General features: G+C 48.9%; 1 protein-coding gene across 1 annotated transcript in view; it reads right to left on the reverse strand.

The window, feature by feature from the left end:
• Window positions 1-27,096, reverse strand: part of LOC119181897 (uncharacterized) — a 33,074-nt gene extending 5,978 nt beyond the window's left edge. The window contains exons 1-3 of the mRNA XM_075874988.1: window positions 26,926-27,096; window positions 6,596-7,048; window positions 5,595-5,752 (exon numbers count right to left, since the gene is read on the reverse strand). Of these exons, the coding sequence (XP_075731103.1) occupies window positions 5,595-5,752; window positions 6,596-7,024 (587 nt within the window). The 5' untranslated portion in view covers window positions 7,025-7,048; window positions 26,926-27,096. The remainder of the gene's footprint in view (window positions 1-5,594; window positions 5,753-6,595; window positions 7,049-26,925) is intronic.
• Between the last annotated feature and the right edge of the window lie 245 nt (window positions 27,097-27,341).

The raw sequence follows: 27,341 nt of genomic DNA on the forward strand, positions 1-27,341 counted from the left end.
TTCGGCGCCGTAACATAGGTGTAGAGTTTTAGCGCGAGCTCTGCGACGTTTATCGTGGTGGTCGGGGTGCATGTTACGGGGAAGTGGTGTAATGAGGAGTTCGCGGTGCAGGGGTCTTGGTATGGGGAGTAATGTGGGATCATTGGCGGGTATCTGGATTCCAAGAGAATGTAGAATATGCCGACCAGTGTCGGTTTGTGTGAGACGAAGGTATTGTGCTTGGCGGTGCGCGTCTATAAGTTCCCCGATAGTGTTGTGAAGGCCTAACTTGAGAAGTCGATCGGTAGGTGTACTTATGGGAAGGTGGAGGGCTACTTTGTATGCCCGACGGATGAGGGCGTCCAATGTTTCAGTGTCGCGGCGAGAGAGTTGGAGGTAGGGGGTGCAGTAGAGCACACGGCTGAGTACAAAGGCATGAATAAGGCGACATAGGTCGCCCTCCTTCATGCCTCGGTAACGGCCTGAGACCCGGCGGATGAGGTGCGAGATCGCCCCTGCAACCTGCTTGAGTCTCCGGATTGTGTTTGTGTTCTTCCCATCACTCTGGATATGCATGCCCAGTATCCGGAGGGTGTCGACCTCTGGTACCGATCTGCCATCCAGTTCGATGACGATGGGTGGGGAGGGGGAGTTGCGGCTTTTGGGGCGGATGCAGAGCAGTCCGGACTTCTCTGGAGAACAGGTTAGTCCTACGCTAACTGCATAATTTTGCGTTAGGTTGGCGGCTGTTTGGATGGTGTCCTGTATGTCACCGTCACTGCCATGGGTAGACCAGAGCGTGATGTCGTCTGCGTATAGGGTATGTTTCAGATGAGGAACAGTTGCCAATTGTCGAGCTAGGGGGATGAGGGTGATATTAAACAAGAAAGGTGAGAGGACGGACCCTTGAGGGGTGCCGACACTCTTTAGTGTGTATGTTGGGTGGGTGAGCGGGCCGAACTGAAGTTCGGCCGTGCGTGCTGTGAGAAAGGCCTGAATGTAAGTGTACGTACGTGTACCCACGTTCAGTGGAGAAAGTGCTGTCAGGATCGCATGATGCTCAACGCGATCAAAGGCTTTGGATAAGTCCAGAGCCAGCACTGCCTTTGTGTGGCCAGGAATGAGCGGGTCGAAGATGTCGTGAGTGATTTGTAGCATGGCATCTTGAGTGGACAAATGGGGGCGAAAGCCAACCATGCTGTGAGGGTATAAGTGACGGTCTGTCATATGCTGTGAAAGCCTCGCCAGTACAACATGTTCGAAAAGCTTGCCCAAGCACGAAGTTAATGAGATTGGGCGAAGGTTTTGGAGTGTAAGTGGTTTGTTGGGCTTCGGTATGAACATTACTTTCGCGTGACGCCAGGACTGGGGAAGCGTTCCTTCCTTCCAACACTGGTTGAAGTACTCCGTGATGCGAGTGATCGATTTGTCATCCAGGTTGCGGAGTGTTGTGTTGGTAATCAAGTCGGCTCCGGGTGCGGATTTAGTGCGGAGAGTCAACAGCGCGGCTCTGACCTCCGCCTCGGTTATATCTGTGTCGAGTGCGGCATTCGGTTGTCCTGTGTATGAGGGAAGAGAAGTTGGTATGCCGGGCGATGTGTAGGTGTCGCGGAGTGTATCCAAAAGATCATTGGGGTTGTCCATGTGTGCGTGTATAAGCCGGGTGACGTGGTGCTGGGTAGTGGTTTTCGTGTGCGATGGGTCGAGGAGGTGTCGGAGGAGATGCCACGCCCTTTTGGTGGTCAGTCTGCCAGCAATGTCGTCGCATACCTGCCCCCAATTGGAGCGGCACAGCTCCTCCGAATGTATTTGGATTTGGGATTGTAGAGTGGCTAAGCGTTTCTTTAGCGTCCTGTTATGTTTACCCCGTTTCCACCGCTCTAGAAGGCTGTGGTAGGCATCCCATAGGTGAGCGAGTCGGTTGTCTAGTGTTGGAGTGTCTGTGGTGGTTTCAATTAGTTGCGTGTGATGTTGAATGTCAGTCTGAAGAGATTCCACCCAGTCGTTGATGTCGGTTATGGGATTGTCTGCGCGGGTGGTACGCGCAGCACGCAGAGCGTCCCACTTAATGAGTTTGTGTGTCATGTATGTGTGCCGGGGTGGTTTGAACGGGACAGTGACTTGTATAATGTAGTGATCACTGCCCAGTGTGTGCTGTGTTCTCGTCCATGTGACAGTACGGAGGGAGCGACTAAGCACCAGATCCGGACTAGTGTCCATACTGACACTGTTGCCTATGCGTGTAGGTGCCTGAAAGTTGTTGTGGACGGAGAGTTGGAGGTTCTGCATGAGCAGCCAAAGCCTGCGACCTCTATGTGTAGTTGTTTTGTATCCCCAGTCAGTATGTTTACTGTTGAGATCGCCGCCGATTAGCAAGGGATGTTTCCCCGCCAGTCGATGCAGCTCCCGGAAGAGGGAATCCAGCGAGGCCATCGGTTGGGATGGGGGGTGGTAAATGTTGGCAATAAATATGGAGGGGATGGTATGTGTGTGGTGGATAATTTCTGTTATTACACAGGGTGTGTCTGATGTGATGTAATGTGTCTTGTATGTGAGAGCGCGGTGCACAAGGGTAGACGCTCTGGGTGCGTTTGTGGTGTCAGAGTGTGTGGAGCTGTAACTAGGAAGTGTGGCCTGTGTGGCAGTATCTTGGAGAAGAAGGACTTGGGGCGTTGGGGAGAGAGTAGGAAGTAGAAGCTGCAGGGGCGCGCGCTTGCCCCGAAAGCCACGGCAGTTCCATGTTATGATATGAATGGAATTATTATTGGCCCGCACTGCCATAATGGAGCGTAGGGGGATGTATGAGCGGTGTTAGACTCTCGTTAATAGAGGTGTGGGGATCCGTGGCGGCACGTTGTTCTGTGAGGGGAAAGGGGGTGGCAAGCGGAGGGAGCTGTGTGAGGCGTGTCTCTAGAAGGCAAACCATCCTCTGGAGAATAGTTTCCATACATTGTTCTATCCGTGCCTCTAATTTTGTAGTTATGTCACTGATAAGGGCGTTGAATTTACTTTCGATGCGACTTTCAAGTTCCTGGAGCTTCATGTCGAATTGGTCGGACAGATTTTTCAGCTTCGCGTTGATATCGATCGATCCGGAGGTGGGGGTTGGGGGATCAGTGCGTTGTTTTTTGGAGGGTGGAGGATGGGGAGGGATGTTAGCATACAGGGATGTTAGCCGGAATTCGAACCCGCGACTTGCCATTCTTCATATTAGCAATAGCTTATACGCCTCCTTTGTACCACAGACGGCCGTTAGATTGTGCTCTAGAAAACGGCTTAGCGATTCACTTTTCAAATGCTCCGGTTGACGAACGCGAAAAGTGGAAGTTTTTGTAAGTGGTGCGCGACTGAATAGCGCTTGATTAGCGGACGGATCGGTTGGTAGTGTGCTGCCATGACCGTAGGTAAAAGTGATCATAGAAAAATTCTCCTCTTCGCGAGTGCAAGTTTTGAAACCGGAAACGGACCACGCGGCGAAGACCTCGTGCCCGAAAGCGGCGTGAAGTCGTCTCTGTTCGCGCAATTTCAGACGACGCCTACCCACTCCGCCACGTGTGGACTTTGAGTGTTTTGCTTGCCTCTGTAGACGTCTGCGATGCGAGACGACGCCGACGCCGCGTTTCATATACGCGGTCAGCCCACACATTTTGCCGAGGCTTTCTCACCGCTGGGGCCAAGGCCCACGCTTGTCTGCGAAGAAACCTTCTGTCCCTAACGTTCCTGAAGCAGTCATTACGGCACGTAAGGTTTTACATCTAGAGAAAAGTTGACGCAGCTGGTAATGATATCTAAGTTTTAACGTCCCAAAACCAGGATAACCCACCATGGTGGTCCAGTGGTTGTGGCGCTACAATACTGACCCGTAGGTCGCGGAATCGAATTCCGACCGCCGCTGCTGCATTTTCGATGGAGGCGAAAATGCTTGAGACCTATGCACCTAGGTTTGGGTCCACGGTTGGTAAGAACCACAGGTGGTCGAGATTTCCAGAAGCCTCCACTTTTCATAATGATTCGTAGGACAGCACGGCGTGTAGAATGTTTTATAAATACGCCAGAGGAAACTCTGGCGCTGTAGTGTCTATGGGAGCTGCTACGCAAGGTGCTTCAGCGAGTGTGGGAGTGAATGGTAGTACACGGATTTGCCTGATACTCGTACTTTCGGCTCCATTTGGCCACGCGTGGCTTGGAGCTGCTTTGTCACGAAACGACGAACGGCAATTGTTCAGCAGTTGCACTTCAACATCTCTAACTTTTAGGCTCACCCATTCAAATCGGGTCACTAAGTTCAAAACGGTAAGTTCTATCAATCGAAACAAAACCAAGACACTGCAATAGACAAAGCCACACGTGCATTTGAAGCCCGCAAGCACGAAGACTAGGCAAAACCTGGTGCCACCCATAATTCACATGGTCGCTGAACTGTATATCGCAACGCCAGGGTCCCCTCTAGTTAATTTAGGAAACTCTATGCTACGACTGACTTTTAATGACTTTTAGAAGCGAACGTGTTGAATGTTCATAAAGAGGATGGTATAGTCGCATTTTGATGTCACTCCCGCTGGAGTCTACTCTATGCTCTGGATACAATGCAATAAACGCTGGCATCATTTCTCTAATATGGGAATATTTATCTAGAATAGTTCGGCTGTGTAATGTATCGAGAATCATATTCGATAGCCCCTGCACAAGTTTGTTCGAAACTTTCGTTTTCCGCCGTAATCAGAACTTTATGCAGCAGGTAATTGCCCTTATATACGGTTCAATCAAGCTGTTCCATATCGAATTTACACACTCTGTACGATTTCACCTTTTCTTTCTGCACGGAACGTTCGTTATGAACTTCTTGCAGCTGGGCAAGTGGGTCAAGATAGGTTCACGTGTCTATAGACCATTTTCATAGTCCGCAAGCGGCTTCCCTGAGCTTCATCTTGATGGCGGCACATGTTGTCCAATTGAAAACGAGGTGATTGTTGCGCGCATAGAGTTTCCTAAAATTAACTAGAGGGGACTCTGGTGCTGCGATCGTTCAGCGACCATGGGAATGATGGGTAGTACACACGTTTGCCTAGAATCGTACTTGTGGCTTACGGTTTATTGCTGTGTTTCGGTTTTGTTTTGAAAGAAATATTCAACCTTTTTGAACTTCGTGACCTGATTTGGAAAGGAAAGTCTAAAAAATAAGGTTTTGAAGCGCAACCGCTGAACATTTGCCGATTTTTGTTTCGTGGGTAAACAGCTCCACGCCGCACGATCACACACGGAGCCAGAAGCAGGCCAGAAGTACGAAGATTAGACAAATGTGCGTACTACCCATCATTCCCATGCTCGCTGAAGCGCCGTGCGTTGCAGCTCCCATAGACACTAGCGCCAGAGTTCCCTCTATAGTGTATATTAGGAAACTCTACGGTTGCACGTACTGGGGCTTGTCTAATATGCCTGATTAGTGTCGAGAGAGCCGATTCTACATTTCCTACGTCATAGCGCAAGCAGACTGCTCTTGAACACGCTGTTTGCAGTAAGTGACCAGCCGCCATATAGTTGGGCACACTTCATAGCAGGAAATGTAGCTTTAGAGATATGAAAAAGGGTGCAGTGGCCTATATGGCGTCACGTACGGTGCGGCGGCGGTGTTCTCCCGCATGGCTCGGTAGGCTCGCGCGGCCTCCTGCTTCTTCTTCAGCTCCTTGTGGCGCATCAGGGCGTCGCGGTTCTGCTCGATCTGCATATGCAGCTGCTGCTTGTCGCTCGGGATCATGCCGCTGCCAACCTCGCCCTGCAGGACGTCGCAGTAGTTACTGTTTACGCACAGGCATACTTGTACTGCCGTCTATCTAGTCTGCTCTGTTGCCGCCGCATTTCCGACAGGCACATATCGACTAACCCATTCCCAATTCTTACTTACAATCGACCGAATGTGACATGATGAAAGAATGAACCACTCAAAAGGACGAACGTAATAGATACGGTCACTACTGGTTGCAAATGGCCTTTTCGCCCTCTTTACCTTCTCCACATGTGTATCACAATCACTGTAATACACTTGAAACATAATTAACGTCCCTTATACCTTTCTTGGCTAGTTTTAATCAAGGTTTGCTTCAATGTTACGAGCGCTTAAAATTGTCTTCATTCGTTGAAAGCAGAAATGTGGCACGCACAGCTTCTTTGTCCTTCATCCTTTTGAACCGGTTCATTTTTGAGCGTTAACTGGCCTGGACTTCAACCTTACAGTTATGCGACAAGCCTTTTTTTTTTCACATTCTCCTAAGGCAGAAGGTCGAGGAAAGGTCGAAGCCTGAAGTGATGAAAAGTTCTTGAACACGGTGTGTCACTAAAGCTCCTTGTTCGAGCTACGCCTCCTGTTCAAGTGACACCACGCGTGTGCAGGACTTCATCTCGAATTTCTCTTGTGATTGAGAAGGAATACTTTAGAAAATAAGGTTGCGCTGTTTTCTGCATTCCATAAGGGAACACAGGTGAATGTCTGAGGGTAAGTGTTAGAAAAGAGACGAAATGTGGCAAAGTGCATCTGCGACCTCCACCGACCAAGTTTGTCCCTCTATGGCGACTACCGTGGCAAGCGCATCGCGGGTACTGTGCCCGCTGTCTTCCTCACCGCTCCTCCTCCCCCGGCTGATGTGGCCGAGGAGCCGTGCTTGATGGACTTGCCGCTTCGGTGGTGGCTCTTGCGCAAGCCGTGCTTGGAGCGCGTCGACGACTTCTTCTCGAGCAGTGGGGCTGCATACGGCTGCTGCAGCTGCTGCTGCATCGGCTGCATCTGTTGCATCGGCTGCATCTGTTGCATCTGCTGCAGTTGTTGCATCTGCTGCAGCTGTTGCATCTGCTGCTGCATCTGCATTTGCTGCTGCATCTGCAGTTGCTGCTGTTCTTCCTGGCTGCTGTAGTACGGGTGACGGGCCCAGGCTTCACGGCGGGCGTCCGACTCCGCGGTCCGCGCCGAGCCGTAACTGCCCTCCCGTGCCGCCGTCTCGGCCGACGTGCGCGACCGGGGTGCACGGAGAGCGCCCTGCGGCGGCTCCTCCATGGCGTCGCGCCCTTGCCTTGTTGCCTGCTTGCGAAAGAAGGAAACGCTGCATCGTCACTCTTCGGATGAAAACAACGACAACGCTGATCATCGTTATCATCAAAAAAGGAATAGAAAATGATGACTGCCACCATCACAACAAAGACTTCCGTGGTCCCTTATGCATACGCCTAATACGAATCGATGACGAGAGGAGTATTGATCCTCCCCCGGCCCCCTGTGAAAGTTTTTTACATTTAACACTTTTCCCACTGGATCCACGATCGGCCTACCTTACACCAAACGACGATGCCGCGTGATGACGTCTCTATCTGAGCTCGCAAATTCTGGTGGTCGGTGACGCCAAAATTATGTCATGAAGTTATCATTTTTCGCATCACTCGTGTTTGACAAAGTATCGAAGGCTTCCGCATTATTCACAACTTCGACAATGTCACCAAAAGGGAGGTCAGTAGTATGTAGCGTGCATCATCGTGGCTAGAACGCACTGGCAGCTTCGAGAGTCGCGACTTTCGACAAGCTCGAAGCTCTATAGCGGCAACCGTGGAAACTAGAGGAACAGCAATTTGAAACAAGAAAATGACGATTACACCCGAGATGATCGCTTGTCGTAGCAGTACGATTACTGTACGATAGTCAGAACCGCAGCTCTGAAACAAAACAAAACAGAAAAGACCGATGGCAAGGACGAATGCAGGAAAGACAGCAGCGCTATCAGCAATAGACGCCGCGGATATGTGCAATGCCCATCATGCGTCTGGAGTGTCGCAGCTGATTTTGCAGATTCGGCGGGGAGCCAACTTTCTAGCCCCCTGCCGCGGTGGTCTATTGGCTAAGGTACTTAACTGCTGACTCGCAGGTCGCGGGATCGAATCCCGACAGCAGCGGCTTAATTTCCGATGGAGGCGGAAATGCTGTAGGCCCGTGTGCTCAGATTTGGGTACACGTTAAAGAATCCCAGGTTGTCGAAATTTCCGGAGGCCTCCACTATGGCGTCTCCCATAATCATATGGTGGTTTCGGGGAGTTAAACCCTACATATCAATCTGATTCGATGTGAACGTCGTTTAAATGTTATTAGCGCGAAGGCGCTAGACGCGTAGTTCAACGCGACATTTTACCGTCGGCGTCAGCATTCCGTGGCGTTGGGGAGTAGTGATGCAAAAAAAAATTATCATGTGGTGACGTTGCACGATAATGCCATCACGTGACATTGCAAGTGGCCGGGCAGGAACAGTGCAATCAGCTGGGAAGAGAAAGATGTCTTCCGTCTGCTACTCGTCTTAAGCGAAAAAAATAAGGGACTCAGTTTTTGTGTGCGTGTAGCTTTAAAAAGTCGTAACATTCTTACAAGAAGCGCATGTTTTTTGTACATTTTCTTTCTCGTCATCGCTTCCTTCGGTGTTGAATGAGACATCCCGGATCCCTTGCGTGACGTCGCTTGGCTCAGGAATGCTGTGACCTCCCGACCGTGAACGCATTAACGCTATTCGGTCAGGTTAGGCGAAGCACACATTGGCTAAAACGTGGTGGCACTTACACGCATTGTGCGTGTAAGTGCCGCCACGTAAGTGCCGGCAGCATCCATTCGTTCGTCCATGCACGGGCACCATGAGATCCCGCCACCGCAAACCAGAGACAAAAAGCGTGCAGCGCGTGAGACTATAAGCGCTTGGCGATCCGCGACTGATCAAATGAACGCACGCACGATTTGATGTTCCCATAGGCATCCGAGGTGCACGCATTTCCCACGCCCTTCGTCCTGCGGGCCACTGCTGCCGGTATTCAGCAGCGTGACATGCAAGCTTACAGTCCCCGTAACACTTTAGTGGAGCACGGTGTGCTCCCGATTTCGTCGTGAGTGTTTTCGCCGTCTTCCGGGCCACTTGCGTATAACAGAACTTGTCGGCTGTGTATAGGCAATCAGATGTCGTGAAATACCGGTAGTGGTAGCTACATGTGCCCTTCAGCATGCGTGGTAATGACACCAGTGTACATATACCCCACTCTTAAGTACCGTCCGCTCATGTCCGTCTATGACAACTGTAAAGTACATGTGCCGGCTGTCCAACGAATTATTTCATAATACTCGCGAACACACGCGAAGACTGTATACGGGACAGTTGCTAGAACCGCTGTCGCTCTGTGTGGTCATTGTGTGCGTTCCGAAGCTCAGTATACCGTGGACTTAACCCGGAAATTCCGTCTTTTTAACGATTTGGTTGACGTGATGCCCGCGCGCTTCTTGTGTAAGGAATATAGTACAAAACAAAAGCGGTTTTTTTTTATTAGCAGCTGTGTTCCAATACTATTCACGGGTGACGTGTCTACCATATGCGTCTTCTTCGGTGGGCACGTGCAGGCCATATATAACCATTCCCTGCACATGCGCACCGAAGAATACACATGTGGTAGACATATATCACACGTCAATAGTGTTGGATTCTTTAATCTTTGTCCATCGCTCATTGCTTTCGACGATGTGCGTGAGACAAAACTGGAAGGCCTCATGGGTAATGTACTCGTTGAGAGTGGCTACGATGTCCTATAGCGAAAGGCGACAGCTGCGCAAAGCTTTGAATGTGACTGCACTTATTTTTGTTTAGCGTACGAGTCAATAGCTCTGCGGTTTTCGAATGGGTACTCGCGAGATCATTCAAATTAGTGGCACGTACGCAATCTAGAGTAGGTGGGTACCTAATAACGAGAAAGCATTAGAGAGAGAGAGGAACATTTTATTAAGTACATATAAGCAAAGCATCTGGGAGAAAGTACTATAGAAAGTATTATATTGCTTTCACCGCCGAGAGGCACGTTTCAGTTTCGCAAGGAGAAATACACGCAGCTAGGTCCTTGGCTTTGCGGTGCCAGGGACCGCCATTACTTGGTTTCTTTCGCTGCACCTGAATGCAAATGCGATAGCAACAAAACAACGGCCAGTCGAACGGCGTTCTTCGTGCAGTCTCTGCATGAAACACGTCCGCAGCGAGCAATGAATAATCGCTCCCTCGCGTAACCTCTTTCAAGTATGCAGCTAGGGGGGAAACAACAATCGAGCGGGCGCAATTACGCACGCATTAGCGCGCCCGCGATATATGCCCCTTCGACGTGAACTGAATAGCACGAACCGGCAAGGTCATTCACGGCCACGAAGCCGCAGAGCTTCGATGGGACCTTCCGCCGTCCTTAAGTGATACGCGGGGCTCGTTAAAACATGGTCATCCCGATCACCACCGTCCCGTGACGCCTGTTGCTTAAATCAGATGCACGAAGGCAGGCGTTGTTTTGTACTGCTATTAAAGATGGCGCCCGCGAATTTCCGAGGTTACGCGGCACAAACGCAGAGGTGAAAAGGCTATCGTCAGAGAGAAAGTACACCTTGAAGAACTATCGCATCATAAGGGTTCAAGCGAGGCTGATTTACGAAAGGTAAACGCTTGAACTACCCGACGTGGTTCCCTGAAACATTTTTCCAAGTAACCATCGAATGACATCCTTAAACGAGACTATTGTTTAACGAGCGCGCTGAAAGCTAAGCCTGGAGGGATGATACGGAAGGAAGTAGTTACGTCATGCGCGCGTCACGACCTTCAGCTCTTCGCAACGGCCTCTCACGGCGGCCTTGGTAACTATGCAGCTCACCATTGTCAAATCAACCAATGGCCGTGGACTTAGGGCATATGGCATGCTTATTTGGATACATAGCATCCATGGGCTTAGGCAGACGTATTTTTTTCGAGGGGGGGGGGAGAGGGAAGGGTGGCACTTCTTTGATATGGTCATTTTTCGCTCTGTATATTATGAAGAAAAAAATTCGTGGGGGAAGGGGGGGGGGGCACGGGCGTTACATACGCCATGGCGAAGCATTGTTTCTAGACAGAAGGAACGATTCATAGCTGATTCTGAAAATTGTAGATTCCAGTTCACGTGCTGCGCTATAATGTTAGGCTCGCGTATTTTCTATCGGCAGCGCTTTCTGACCAGGGTGAAGAAGTGTTGCAGGGCCTTTTTAATATATCATTGTGGCAGAATTTTGATGGGGGGGGGGGGCTAAAAAAGAAACAAAAACGCCAGCGTAACTTAGGGAATCAAACTTAAGCCGCGATGTCGCTCATGATGGGCGACATAATGAGCGATGTCGCTCTCATTATGACTGGCGTTTCTGTATCGTATTTAACTTTAAAAATTTGAAATTGTCAAAAGCTGCTATATATGTGTGCCTAACAAACGTGGCGCGCTGAGAGCGAGTGGTGTATGCGAGATGGCGAGCTTTCTTTTCCGTCAATACTCTTGCGTAGTTCAAGACGAGTTGGTTAATTACCAAGTGGCACAGGTCTATGCGAATTATTTCAGGGTGGTGCGAATATTCGAGTTACAAATTCTAATCGAATAATACCTAATCCAATGCCCCGCCGTGGTGGTCTAGTGGTTACAGCGCTCGACTGCTAACCCGAGGTCGCGGGATCGAATCCCGGCTGCGGCGGCCGCATTTTCGATGGAGTAGAAAACGTTGCCTTAAAGAGACGAAAACGTTGCACTTAAATCGAAGTACATGGGCCTGAGATCAGTGTATTTCGATTAAAGTGCACGTTAAAGAACCCCAGGTTGCCGAAATTTCGGAAGTCCTACACCACGGCGTTTCTCAATCATAGGGTGGTTTCGAGACATTAAACCCCAAATATTATTAATACATTATCGAATAATTTGATCCGCATTTTTATTACCTTTCGTTCAAAGTTTCGAATAATTTGAACAGACTGATATGTAAAACGTGACAAAAATCATTCGTGCAACTTGGTGCGAGTGGGGTGGATAAAACGAACGCCCAACATCCTTAAAGTAGACCTTTCGTTAAAGGTTTCACCGGTATCCTGATTCGAAAGCAAGCGCCTGTTTAATGCAAAGATTATTACAGCATTCCTCACGTCACGGCTCCAGGAAAAAAAAAAGCAATGGAGAAAACAGTCTGGGAGACTGTCGAACTGCTATAGCGTCAGAATATAGCCAGCACACTGAGCTTATATCTTGCAGTCAAGAGACTCAAAAAGACTTCTTTGATACAAGGATGATCCTATGAAATACTCGAAATAACACGGAGCTGCACTCTATGCAGGCATCGCCGAAATCGGCTTGCAATGCCTTCCCATCCCTGCTGCTGAGGTGGTCGATGATCGCATGTTTTCGACTGCAGGAAACACCGTAGCGTCACGGCACGAGAGACACAAGCCAGCATATGTTAAACAGCTCGTGTCTCTGCATGACAATTTGAAGTCTTTCGATAACAAGTCAGTGACCGCCTTATGTGCTCGAGGACATGAACTGGCTTCATTGATTATTTCTTTCTTTTAATCTTCAATGAAATGCTCTTCTATTTGATATTTGATTTGAATTCGATTCGAGATAATGTTTCACAATTGGAGCACCCCTACACCTAATCTCTTTCCTCCCTCTTTTTTTTTTAATTTTAGATCTTAACACATAGCTCTAATTGAAGAAAAAAAAAAGGTGGTCATTCCTGATTGCACACGCGAACGTCCTTCACGTTTATCAGTTGCCTACAAAATAAAAAATGGCGCGAGCAGTGCACAAAGCCAAATCAGGTGAGTGTAGAATGCCTATAGGGGAAAGAGAGAGAAAGTGGAGGCAATATTGACGAAGTGTTCGCAAAAAGGGGGCGGGGGGGGGGGACGTGCGCTATAAACCGCGCTGCCTTGAATCACATGCGCTGGTCGGCGTTACAAGCCGCGCCGAAGACGCCGGACAGGCTATAATCATCATATCGAGAGTGTGCGCACAAAGTGGCCGAAGTGTAAGCGTAACACGGCGTTTTCCAACCGACACGGCTGAGCGGGCAATCTTGTCGTCCGTGCGTCACGGCTGCAAGGCGATGCTTGCGCGCGATTAGGCCACTGCGCATGCGTGGAGCAGTACTTCACCGCTGCTGGAGAGGGGAGACATTTAATCGCGCGCGTCCGACATCTAATAGATTCCTCAGCCGATATTCCGGAAGACCGCTGCGTGGAGCAGCACAGTACGACGTTTCGCCGGATAGCGCTCCGGAAGAATCTGAATGCCCATATGGCGCCCTCGTCGCGGTGATTTCGTCACATTTGTTTGTTGCTGAGAATCATTTGCGGGTTAGATTCTTCACGGTTAGCAGCGTAGGCATATTTTTTTGTTATTCAGTGGGGTAGGGACGGGGTAACGTTCAACCATACTTTATGCATGTTTGTGCGTGCGCGTATATATATATATATATATATATATATATATATATATATATATATATATATATATATATATAGGGGGGAGACAGAGAGGGTGCCCCGCCTGGTCCTCTTAGAGGGGGAGGGTGCAAAAGTCAACCCCATACATTGATAAAGGGGTGGGCGCTGCGACAAATCTTCGCCTCACCCCCCTGAAGGGGTACCCTGCGCTTGCTTATGTATGCGCACACAAAATTTGAAATTTCCAGGACACAAGGGGGATTGAATTCGCCCATTAAACGCCTGGCTGCGCCAGTGTTCACGTTTAAGAATCATATGTGATTAAAGGCCGGATATGCGTGGACACGCAACAGTATACAAAAAAATTTGCCCCTAAGCTTCGCCTTTAAAAGTCGAACGTGATAGCGAAATTCGGCCCCTAGTGCGTGCGCGTGCGCGCACACACACACACACACACACACACACACACACACACACACACACACACACACACGCACGCACGCACACACACACACAGTAAATTGTACTAGCGCGTGCGCGCGAATGGTACATACAGGTTTTTAATCTAAAGCAAGAGTAACATAGCCTCCAAGATATACGCCGCACGCTCACCATCTCGGAGGCCATAAAGAGTCTCCAATGCCTCACAGATGGCAGCACATTATCTAGCGTTTGCTATTTGCTTGGTCAACGCCTCTGGAAAGGCATGATATGTTTTCCGCTAAATGGACATAGTTGTCCATTTTTAGAGCTGTTTGTAAGTTCCTGTGCGTTTTTAACGGCGATGGCTGCACTATCCCGGCCTTTTTCGACGTCGTTTGATGGCCTCCCAAATGTGCCTACAAACCTCTGAATGGGCTCGTTTTCGTCGTGACACCTGTCGAACAAAATGCTTTGAGAAGGCTGTTTCCACTACGTGGTATTTGTGTGGTGTTTTTTCTCGATGCAGATGCATATAACATCGTGGCTTTGTGGTGGGACGCCTGCTTGCCACACGAACGGCCCGGGTTAGATCCTCAATGTGACCGAAAATTTTATTTTTTATTTCGTTTGCCTCTCTCGATTTTTTTGCTCACGGACGATTTTTCGCTCACAACCAACGGTACCGACGCCGACGGCGGAATTTCTGCGACACGAGCTCTGTAACGCTATCGCGTTAACATGTGGAAAAGGACCTTCCTAAATAACATGGCTGCCAAAGATTTCTCACAAAGTTTCGTCTTCCTATACTTTTCGCTACAGCTAGCTGTATGGATAGACTAAGACTCATGTTAAAGAACCGCAGCTTGAGCGGAGCCTTGTGTATGTCAGATTTTTTCTAGAGATGACCAAGTCACAATAAGTGCCCATAAAGAATCCCGCATGTTTAAAACCCCGAATTTTAAATTGAATGCCTTTCAGAAAAGTTGCTGTAGAAGATCTTCGACAAAGGAACCATATCCTATCTTTGTTAATGGCTTTGGCCATCGTTTACATTGACTATGTAGTTTTGTATTTACGCAATCTTTGCGAATTTTTTGTGACATTTTCTTCACTACGACACTATATAACAAGATCATTGACGAGGGCTTGTTAACGACAATTTTTGACCACTGTCACTGCATTTGATGTGGACAAGGGCGTTCTTAAAAGGCTTCGACAAAAAGCAGCAGCACGGAATATGAAAATAGGGACGTATTATGACATCATTCTTGAGCACTGAGCCAAAATGCTACTGAAGAAACAAACGGAACGACATTGCCAATGCAAGGCTATTAGGTAGCTCAGAGAGCGTATACAATGTCCTGCAAGGCCTTGTGCGACTGTAAAAACATTGACGCGCTTATTGCTGTTTGCCGCGGTACTGAAGAAGGCATTGCGACACTGAAAAACCTCGTTTTGATTGTTTTCGTTTTTCGCTTTTATAGGCGAGCGGATTAATCTATCCTACTTTGTGGTGCGTCGACACTGCAATGCCCTTCGCCGTTCCGAGTCGTTTGGCGCCACGCAAGTTCTGTTGCAGCCGGTTCGGCCTGTTGATCTCAAAACGCAAGAACAGGTCACGCGACTAATGAGTGGTTTTATGCGCGAGCGGCGGAGTAGCTCACCGCGTGCAGCATTGAAATGCACGGCGTTGTGAATCTCGGTTAATCCCGCTGTCTATACACCCAACGTTGCCTTCTCTATGTAATTATGGGCATCTTGAGACAAGCACGGAGACGAGCAAGATAGATTGATTTTCTTTCATTATTGTTAAGGTTAATTTCAACGGACGAAAGTTAGAGACAAGCTTCGTTGGACACACTGCAGGGTGACTCCAACAGAAGCATAATCTGCAGCCCTCTTTATCGCTCTTGCGTTGCTCTGCTATAGCTCTGTATTGCCGAACCCACAACCATCACGGTCGCGTAGAGGATGCGTTCATTATGGAAACACGTTCGTGATAAACGGATAGTCAGGCATGCAGCAGCTAAATGGCAGAAACATTTATTGCTTTCGGCGTAAGTTGGTAGGCCACTTTGTTCTTCAGCGATAAAAGAAATATCTGTGTTTTGACATTCGTTAAGAGATGTAATGTGTTGATCACCGAGAGCTTCGACGCAGACCGGTGATTTCAGCGAGGTGATGCGATTGACCTCGGGTAATTTTTTTTATAACATCCTTGGGTTAATCCGCTGACGCATAGCTGTGGCGTCGGCCCTCCTCCTCCTCACATAGTGCCACAAGTTTGGCGAGAAAGAGCGGAGTCGGACGCTTGAAGGAAAGTTGCGTACGTGATGGCACGTAATGTGGGGCACGTGATGCGGCTTCGCCAATGTCGTTATAGAACTTCTCTTTTGGAGCACATTTACTAAGAGGTACGTCATTTCGGCGTCTATCATTCAGTTCGTGCAGAACAATGTTAAGGAATCAACGTCTTTGTGAGCGCTGCACGAACTAAAGCCGTGAAGGCGCGCCGACTGTAGCTCAGTTTTATGTTTGAGTACTTGTAACCACGTTCACTGGCAGAGACGCGCGGAGATAGTGTGCGTTAGAGTATACCCGCTCATAAATAAAAAAAAAATTCCTAGGCATTGTTCATGAAGTTCTATGTGCAGACTGTGACTACGTTTATATCGGGAAGAGTTCCGTTAAGGTGGATCAGTGGCTACGGTGCTCTGCTGCTAGCCCAAAGGTCGCAGGTTCGATCCCGGCCGTGGTTGTCTCATTTCACTGGAGGCAAAATGGTTGAGGCCATTGTGCTGTGCGATTTCAGCGCGTGTTAAAGAACTCCAGGTGGTCAAAATTTCTGGAGCCCTCCACTATACGGAGTCTCTCATAACCATTGCTTTGGGTGGTAACCCCCCCCCCCCCCAATATTATTATAATATCGGGAAGAGTGGTAATCTTGAAAGACGACCGAAAGACCACATGAATGACGTCAGGAAGAAGACCGTAGTATCCAACGCACGAGCAGAACACTTGACTAATCGAATCATTACATTTATGGGCTAAGACAGCCATAATCGCAAAGGAAATAACCATTTCACTGCTGGCTTCGTCATCGAAACAAGGAAGTGTCGAATGTTCGCCAAGCCGTGCTGCGTTGACTCCGACAAAACGGTTGCCGACCCCGAAGCGAGAAATTCGTGACGGGCCAGTAATCGAGTAAAGCCTAGCGCGTGCTCATAAATACACCGGAAGTTTTGTCGACCACGCTTCTGCAGACGACATAAAACGGGGCTATAGCCGCACCAACGATGACACACACCCAAAAAAGTGAATTAATCCGAGACGACACTAATACTTTTCGTGATCTTAATATATTCGCATGCGAATACAGTCATTACACGGCTACACCCCGGAACGAGGTTTCAGAATCGCGGCGTCGCCTTCGCCGTGCGGAATAGTGTCGAAGTGTTTTTTTTTGTATTTTTTTCGTACTTGCACTTGCGTGTAGATTCACTGATCCGTGGTCGCGGTTTTGTTTGCTTCTTTAGTTCAGCGTCAATCCGTATCTGTTTGCGTCTGTGTGTTCGGTCGCATAAGGCGACCCGTCCTTCCTCCGGTCGTGTAATTTGCCTCGGCTTTCCACGACCGGTTTTCTCTTCCGCGCGTGGCCGATAAAAATGTATTACGCCCGACTCGGCTGTCGCCTTCGCACGTGTGCAGAGGCGCAAATACGCATAGGGAGAAAGAACAAAAAAATGACCAAAGTGCACGTGAAAGGAGACGTGAGGCAGACGGGTGAGACCAACGAGTCTTCTCGACCGCCATACCCTGGATCCTTCCGGTGGGCGTGGTATATCTTGTGCCAGCCACACTTTTATTGCGCTTTTTTCCCCCTCTCTTTGCTTCTGGATATAGCGTGTCGTCGTGGCCAACTCCCCGCGCATGCGCGGTTTGTAACAATGCCAATGACAGGCTGATTCGTTAGAGTGGGTCTCGCCGGAGTTGCATGTGGTTTCGATAGATAAGTTGGGTTTAACGACCCAAAACCACCATTTGATTATGAGAGACGCCGTAGTGGAGGGCTCCGGAAATTTCGACCACTTGGGATTCTTTAACGTGCGCCCAAATATTAGCACACGGGCCTACAGCATTTCCGCCTCCACCGTAAATGCAGCCGCCGCAGCCGGGATTCGATCCCGCGACCTGCGGGTCAACAGCCGAGTACCTTAGCCACTAGACCACCGCGGTGGGGCACATGTGGTTTCATTCAAATAAAAAAATCGGCGAATTCCACGTACCTTGCGAATCGATGTTATGCGAAGTGTGCGCATGCAAGCTGACTGTGCTGTAATTTTTTTTCATTGATCGGTTACGAATGTGCGCTAAAGATACGTACAAATGTACGCACAGACATAGGTCAAGCAGCCGCGCATGTTTTATGTCACCAGTTCTTTGCAGCTGCGTAACGATGCCAATAACAACATGCATATAAGCAACACCAGAAGCGGTAAGCTGGAGGCGGAAATGTTGTAGGCCCGTGTGCTCAGATTTGGGTGTACGTTAAAGAACCCCAGGTGGTCGAAATTTCCGGAGCCCTCCACTACGGCGTCTCTCATAATCATATAGTGGTTTTGGGACGTTAAACCCCCACATATCAATCAATCAAGCGGTAAGCTCGTTTAAAGCGCTACTGCTCGCGAGAATCGTAGCCCTGAACACTGCTAAACCTGACTGCAAATAATCTCAACCCGACACGACGGCTGTAGGAGTAGATATGTAATGTTTATAAAATTGGAACGCTAGCACTGCAGCTAAACTTGTCGTTTCAATAACATTGGGGTCTATTTGAAAGGTATAGTTGCGAGACTTTGCGCGGCTCCGTCAAAAACACTGACACCCGCTGCGTAATTCTTCCCGCGCGAACTGTGTAAGCAATCATCGACTTTTACATGCGAATATGTAGACAAGGACCAGCACTTATCGCTGGAAATGAGAAACAAAGAAAAGTAGTTTTGTGTTAAATGTACAGAAGCCGGAAAGTAAAAAAAATGTCGTGTTTTGCCCCGTGTCATAATTTTACCGCGCCCTATACCCTATATTATTGGGCGTAGAAGTTGTGACACGAAAACGTAAATGTTCAACTATATCGTCCAAAACAAACTACGGCTTGTAGGGAATGCGAATGCGTAAGCTAGGACAGCCCACATAAGCTCACGACCCCAGCATACACCTCCTTGAACATAAAGGGTAATCATATGGTGGTTTTGGGACGTTAAACCCCATAAATCAATCGAACATAAAGGGCGGATATCGGAATTAGGCTTTGGGGCGTTTATAGCAAACGATACAGCCGAGATGCATAGATAGCGGTCGATTCTTGTAGAAGTACAGAGCATCGCTTTTTGATGTAACCAAAACTACGGCTTTCAGTTCACATGTATACAGTGTATACACACAATAAATGTCTTTGGCGCTCTTTGGCCATCACATCACCTTTGCGCCAATAAAAACTATATATCATCGTCAATACATGTCTTTGCTAAGCAAAAGCACCGCTTCTATGGGCCTTTTATCAGGTGTGAAGTGTCCACACACTTCTCACATCGGCAGGTTTACCAGACCGGTAGAACAAAGCTGGCGCTCCTCTCGATTTGCATCCTCCCGGTACAGCTGAATTGTTCCCACGACGGCCGCACGTGAAAATACAGCGCAAATATAAGCTCCGACATGCACCGAGCTCGTATGTACTCGCGGCACACCTGGGAAACAGGTCAGGTTCGCGGAGCGTGGTGCTGGAAATGTTTGCCTTCCAAGTGGCCGCCGCGGAACGACCGTAAGCAGTTTAACATCCTCGCCCAGGCGCGCGGTCCCTACGCATTTTTATCGCTGGAAAGCGGACCGTGCCGCACGGCAGACACACGGCATCGAAGTTTAACGCGAACTCGGGTCGCCACTGTAACGCCCGATTGGAAACAGTGTGCACGTATGCGGTCGTTGCAGCTGTAAACGGTATCGGGAGCGGGAATGATGCACCGACTTCGGTGTACGAAGACGTAAGCGGACGAGAGAAAAAAAGAAGGATGAAAGTGCGAGGCGATAAGAGCGATGCGTAAACGACGAGACCATTGGGTTAAGCACGCAATGCCCGAGAAGTTAGTTCCACTCTGTAAAGGCCCCCGGTGCCTCACCACAAGTTTGACCGTTGGTGGCGTCAACGCGAGAGACGAAAACAGACCACGAATATTAGATATCGCCATGACGTCGATAGCGTGACTTCACAATGAAGACGTCATACCATGGCATCGTCGCTTGTTCAAACGTGCGTCAACCATGGCGAAATTACGTTCGGTGCAGAAAGCATTGCTCGAAAGGGGGACGGGCGAGAAAAACATGGCTGCTGCCTTTCAAGTCGGCTTAGGTGCACGCCCTAATTACAGTACCTTGCCAGTGTTTTGCTAAAACGACTGACGGCACCGGGTACGTTGTACCTGTGGCAAATGTAGGTTTATTAAAAAGCTGATTGAAAACGGTAAGGGTATTCTCTGCCGTTCCGGTAGACCCCCCCCCCCCCTTCCGCGCCCATTTGTTCGAAAAAACCGTGATCGGCGGCGTACATTAAGACCAACACACTCACGAAATTATTGAAACCCCACAGACTGCGCAGGAGGGCTCATCGTGTACCGGCAAGGCATCTGTCTGTGTCACGGAAAGAATTGTCATTTCTAGATGCGCACGTGCAACTCTGCCAATAACTCATGTCACGTTTTAAAGTTTTCGATAAAATTTTCCGTAATACATTTCGTCTCCGATAAATTTCAGTTGAAAGACAGCGCTAAGTGTCGTTTCCTTTTGTCCCCGCGTAAAAGAAAAAAAAAACCACGCTGTTACCTTATCAATATGTAAAACCAACAAGTCAAACCCCCCACATCACTAAATATAGAAGGTTGTCAGGTAACAGAATAAACCAGGGGGAAATACTATCGTAAATCGAAAAAGAAAAGAAACAGGAAAATCGGGCGGTACACATATTCAATTACAAGGTCACTTAGCAGACAATCTGTTCGGCTGCGTGCGGCTCAGGAGACCACCGTGACCGCGACCTGCGCTTCGGGGCAAGGAAGAGAAGGAAGGCTGTGCGCCGATGAACTTCGGCATTCCGCGACGAGGCGCTATTGCGAAAGGCCCGTGCTTGCATCGCATCAACGAAGAAGCGAAACCGGCCTCGGCATACACACAGCGATGGGGTACACGTGAGAAAGCGGCGATATAAGGCCGCCTTGCCCTCGAAACTATCTCTGACCCGAGAAGTCTTCTGGCGCGGCCGTTATAAAGCACCGTTCAGCGCGCCAGACGCGGCGAAGAGACGCGCAAACGCTGCGGAGGTCGTGGAAGCCGCATTTTCCTACAGCGCAGCCGAAAGGTTTTCTCATTTCGTGCCGCTACCGCCACGTGTACACAGCAGCGCGCGAGCTCCGAGTAACCACAAAACGGCAGATAGCTAACTTGATCGCTGTACTTTTACGCCTCACGGCAGAACCACGATCTGGTTATGAGGGAAGCCGTGTAGGGCTTTGGAAGTTTAGACCATCTGGGTTTTTGAACGTGCACCGAAATTGAGTACCCGGGCCTCGAGAATTGTTTGTCGCCCGTCAAAAGTGCGGTCGTGATTCGATCCCGCGACCTTTACGTCAGCAGTCGAGGAAAATTACCACTAGACCACCGTGGCGGGAAACGCTAACGCTACCGATGTGGGTGGATCCGGGCTGCAACTTGTGGCCGCGGGCATAACTGAAAAGCAGATGCCTGCACATACTTTTCAATATGTTCGGCACGGACGTCGCCTAGAGCGACATGAAAGCGCCTTTTTTTTATTCTATAGCAGTCTGCGTAGCATTTAACGTTTCCGAGTTCATATACTGTCATTTAATGTCCATACATGCTGCGTTCACTTTCCTCGAAAACACCATGATCACCTAGTTTTCCCCCAAGACGGAAATATTGCAGGTTTTTGCCACGTGGTCACACATATGATCTTCTGTTCCTGGTTTCTCTTTCCTGGGCGACCCGTTTGGATTCATGTGATCCGATTTGGTATTCGCGAAATCGCGAGAAAGATAGGAAATGCTCAAGCCATCAGGTGGTATCGAACAGTGATGATAAAAACTGTTGGCTTTTCAACGTCCCAAAACCTCCGGAAATTCGACCTTCTAGACGTCGAGCTATTTCGCTTTCATCTATAATACGACCGCCACTGCCGGGATTCGATCCTGCGGCCTGCTGGTCAGTATTCGAGTGCCATAACCACTATAGTCCACGATGACCGATATCGGGCATTGCTGCACAGAGCAGAAGGCTCTTTTGTGTGCACAGCACTGTGTCTTACACTTGTCACGTCTTTGCATTCTTATAACTGTCGTGTTATAGGCTCCTCTTAAACACTTCCATTATCTATTTTCTTCGTGATGTCTGGATCAATGTCTATGGCTACGTTAGCACTTTTACCATCAACGCGAATACCAAATGCGAAACCTCCAGGTTTCGGTGTATTTTGCAACGTTGGGGGCTCGGTAAAAAAGGACACAGAAGTGACAAAACGAGTCAATTTAGCCCTGCAAATTACCGGTTCAAATATTTTTTGCCGTAAATTTAATCATCCGAGTTTATCAAAAAAAGGAGAAAATAAAGATCAGTATGTCTTGTTTCTAAATTTTGCGCCGAAATCTTCTCATGAATGTCGGTGTGACCTTACAGACTTTTCTCACATTTTGGCGATATTGTTTTAACGAAACATCTTGAAACTTGGAACGTTACATTTTTGGCTCAGTAGGGCGTGCGTCCGGGAAGTGGGGGGGGGGGGGGGGCAAAGTAAGCTTCGTACCACGGCCGCTGGATGAAAGAGCGCACGGGAAGGTGGTCTGCGACTTGGAGGGGGGGGGGAGTAGTCTCTTGCATTGACATAATAGGGAGGTTGGCTGCGACTCGGGGGGAAGGGAGGGGGGCAAAGTCAGCCTCTTGCATTGACATAATAGGGAGGTTGGCTGCGACTCGGGGGGAAGGGGGGGGGGCAAAGTCAGCCTCTTGCATTGACATAATAAGGAGAGGGACGCTGTGACGAACCTTTGCCCCTTCCCCACCCCTGTAGGGCACGCCTATGCTGATAGAGCAGTAATTGTACCGATCAGAAACTGTGTACGCCACATAAAACGCCACTTTATTTTTTTAACGAGATAGCTTTAAAGAACGCGTTTCTCAGACGTCGGCGCCGTGGTGTGCTGTGAGCGAAAAATCACGATCTTTGCGTGACCGAAAAATCGAGAAGTATGCAAATAAAATAAATAAAAAAATGTCGTGTCTCTGTGGGGTTCGAACCCGGGTCGTTGGCGTGGAAAACGGGTATACCACCCATTTACACCTCTGCTTGTGAATGCAGTGAAAGTAACTTCCTCTGCCTGAAAACTTTCATGCTTTACCAAACACACGCGCCCTTTACACATGCTTAACAATACAACATGAAATAATGCCGTAATAATGCGCGGTACGAGCGTACATTACCATCGTCAGAAGTTGGGATTATCATAATGTGGAGTCATACTCCACAGTTTAAAGCCAGTCACCCATCGCCAAAGGCACACACGCTGCTGCACGCTTAAGGCCACGTAGTGGGTGCAATAGCAAGTTCTAAAACATTTCACACACTGACGCACTAGGAACAGTATACGGCTATCGCTTTCAGCTATTAAAGGCGAAGCTTAAAGTTCCCCCCTCCCCCCTCTTCTGTTTTTTTTTTTTTTTGCGCGCGGTTTCTTGATCAAAACGCGTCTTCTATAGCTAAAGGCTGTGAGCGTCTATAGTATTGCGAAAGGTTAATTTGCTTGTACGAAAAAATGCGTGTTTTTTTTCTATTTATTGTCTCTTTAGGGTGTCGCCGCCCACACCTGGAGTAACACCAGAGTACAATACATGTACAGCCATAGAGTAGACACTGGTGCGCAATGAAGCAGGAATGTTTGTGCAACGGAAAGTTGGTCTTATACAAGCAGGAAAAAAATCACTGGGCCACAATTACGGAAGAATAAAGCTTACCAAGGTCCTACAAATTTGCCATTTTACTATATTCTTTTTTCTCCTTATAGCTTTGAAGCTCAGCGCGAGAGGTGCTGGACGAGAAAATCGGCTGCTCTGAAAACTCGTCCCCATGGAAATCGAAAATGGTAAGAGAAACTTCGATCGAAGCTCCTTCGTGTAGCAGGGCTTACGTAGTCATGGCGGCGTTGGCTGTAAACCGTTATTGAGCTGCATCCTAAATTGCAGAGGCACCAAAAATTTGAAAAATTCAGCCTTCTTGCGTTCAACTCAGTCGTGTTCTTCTTCTTTCCACGTATACATCATAACACACATGTTACATTCAGATCGCGGGATCGAATCCCGGCTGCGATGACCGCATTTTCGATGGAGGCGAAAATGCTGCAAGCCAGTGTGCTCAGATTTGGGTGCAGGCTAAAGAACGTCTGGTGGGCGAAATTTCCGCAGACCTCCACCAGGGCGTCTTTCATAATTATGTAGTAGTTTTGGGACGTTAAACGTCACATAATAATAATAATAATAATAATAATAATAATAATAATAATAATAATAATAATAATAAACATGTACATGTACCACATACTGCACGTGTCTATCCTATGTGTTACTCCACAATTTACTACCGTCCTAATTTTAAACAAAAATGAGCTGCCCTTAATCTGACGCAATTTTTTAGAGTAGATACAGTAATACATTCAGCTAAAGGAATTTTCATTCAACGACCTGGAGCCGCCATCTGGCGATCGTTGCATGAGTATTTCGCCCGTCGCAGCGAAACGCGCCTTTCTTGGAATGCCTCGTCCGGTCTTGGGATCGTCCACTGGAAGCGTTAACACCAGTGCGACCGCCAAATAAGCTGGCATGTTCAATATCGGGGGTGGAAAGACGACTACAGTTCGTGGCTATGCGAGGCTGCGTGCTCTGGAAGGGAGTTGCACAGTTTACGGCCCTCGGCTAAAAAATAACCAAGGAGATTTAGTAACTGCGCATCGAAAAACGTGTACCTGATTTCTTACAAGCACGAGGTTTTTTAACTAGCACTTGCATTGATAGTGGGCACCTGTGATGTGACGCATGGTGTGTACGGTTTTGCAAGAAGGAAGTTAGTTGCGGTCTTTCCTCTCGCCTATTATTTCTGGGGGGGGGGGGGGGTCGCGTCGTCTAATAGCAGGCAGTGTCTAGACCAGCAACTATTTCTTACTATACTACGCTTTGTTGTACGTTTACTCTTCACCACTTGTCGTCACCGTTTTGTCCCACAGCTATGTTCGGATTTCTCCTCTCTCCTCCACTACGCCAGTTTTTCGTGGTCGAGAAATGCTACACCAAGCTTAAACACACCCGTATAAAAGCAGTTTTGCCCCCACCTAACACGATATTGTTTAATTGTTTGTGTAAAGCGCACACGCACCAGAGATGAAGAGAGAATAGAGCACCCGCGATTTTTTTTTTTTTTTTGTGCGGGACCCGCAAGATCAAATTATTGGCGCAGCTTCCGTGATCCAATCTGGCGCAAAACTTCCATGTTCTGTTAAATCGATCGCTTAAAGTAGCTCGAAGAACGCAGCGTGGGTTGACTAATGCGCTGCGAAGACGTTACGAGGTCGATCAGACGGCTGTACTCGCGAAAAGGGACTTTTTTTCTTTCCCTCGCGCACGTTTTTATACAACGCCGACGTCGCTCCAGGCCTCATGCTAGTTTCAAACTATCCACCGTAGTTACAATACGCCGACTGATATGAGGCGACGCGTATCTTCGAGCACAAGACAACCGATAGTGATGTGCCCAACGTTATTAGTACCAGGTCTGGTTCTAGTAACGTTGGATGTGCCTGCGTTCTTTACTGCGCATGGTCGAAGAGCGCTGGACCTGCTATCTTCGTTGTACTGGTCGACGACTCCTGGTTCTGAGCTCATTCGTTAAACCCTAACCACACGTACGCGTTCTAAAGCGCCAGCGCGTGTCGTGAAGACTCGGCGTCACCAAGGGGACGCCCACAGCAACTTCTGGCCGTGCTTCCGGCGAACGACACGATAAGGCTGACAGAGCTCTCGCCTTCAACGCGCGTCAACACGTGATCTGGCCTCTTCAGCGGACGTTGGCGCGAAGCATGGCGTGCTGACGCGTTCAAACGCGGGCGTGTGGTTGGGACTTTAGTTCTGGTCCAAATCTAGTAACGTTGGTTCTGGCCTCTCGCGTTAGTCCTGGCCGACGTGCGTAGGTCTCCTCACTGTGCGCGTTGCTTAGCCCTGATCGAGTAAGCTCTTGTCCTGCGCTCTTTCCTCATTAATGGTCAGCATGCGCTAGCTTTTTCATTTGCCGGTTTCTCTGAACAGGCAGTCGCCGCCGCCTTACCCCATCAGCATGGCTATCTCCATTCAGGTGACGCGCGAAGTTCCCGCCAAGGCCGAAAAGGACGCGGGTGGTCTATTCTACCTCTCTGATGATGTACCCGCCAGGTCACACGCACCTGTAGTGTTCAGCACTATAGTGCACCTGTAGTGTTCAGCACTATACAGGTGCTTTCCAGACCGGCTTGCAAGCTACCAAGTACTGCACAAAATTACGCACGTACGCTGTGCGCATTGTGGCGTACGTGCACGGCGTATACGCCTCTGCAGTGGCTTCATCACCGAGAAGGAGCAGCGTGATGCATGCGAATCTTGTATCTCGAGCTCCTTTGTGACGATTGATCGAAGCGTATCTAAAGGGTCATATGCTTTTGCGCAATGCCAGTGTCGGAAGCTGTAGTTTCGAGCTGGAAATAATTTCTCTATGTGGGCAAACATAATTTCTTACGGTCGAGCCTGAGCGATCGAAGGCTTTAGCTGCCATGGCGATGCACCGCACGTACCGTAAGGTCAGTGACGGATTTAAAGGGCGTAGGGGCGATCGCCCCCCCCCCCCCCCCCCAACCTCTTCAGTGCTCGTAGCCAACCTCTTATCCCTAATTCGTACGAATGAGCGAAACCACTGTGAGCACACATTACACAGTATTTATGCTATGAAGGAATTTTTGGCTAGTAAAAGCAACAAGTCATGACCACGCCCTGTGTTACATGAGGCGCCCCCCTCCCTCGCTAAAATGAGTGGCTGGATCCGCCCTTGGTGCAGTTCTCGATACGAAACGATCTGCACCCAAGCTGCACGTCCTTCTCAACCTTCGTGCGTCCGACTCACCGAGCGGGGTCCTTGAGCTGTCCCTGTTGCCGGCTGCTGTACTCGGGGCCTTTCTCGGAGGGTTCGAAGATTTAGCGATGCCGGCAGGCTCCGAAGACGGTCGCGAGCATGCCGCAAAAGCCCTGGTCTCACGCGCGAGCCCACGGGACTGCGAGCCTCGCGGCACTGTGACGTCACCAAGGCACGTTCTTCTCTTTTGGCTCATACCCACAGTGGGGGATTGACCGACAAATCGAGTGGTCTTAGAAATTCTTGTGAAAATTTAGAGTAATGGAGATAATAAAAGAAGACATTGGACATTTTTAATGAAATTCTAATTTAAGAGCCACATCCGTATTTGCCCTTCGTCCTCCGTGGCGCTTCCGCGTAAGTATACTGCGCTTCTATAGACCTGAAATCCGAGAGAGCGAGAGACA

The sequence above is a fragment of the Rhipicephalus microplus genome, chromosome 10 (genome assembly GCF_043290135.1).
Source record: "Rhipicephalus microplus isolate Deutch F79 chromosome 10, USDA_Rmic, whole genome shotgun sequence".
Classification (NCBI taxonomy): Eukaryota; Metazoa; Arthropoda; class Arachnida; order Ixodida; family Ixodidae; genus Rhipicephalus; species Rhipicephalus microplus.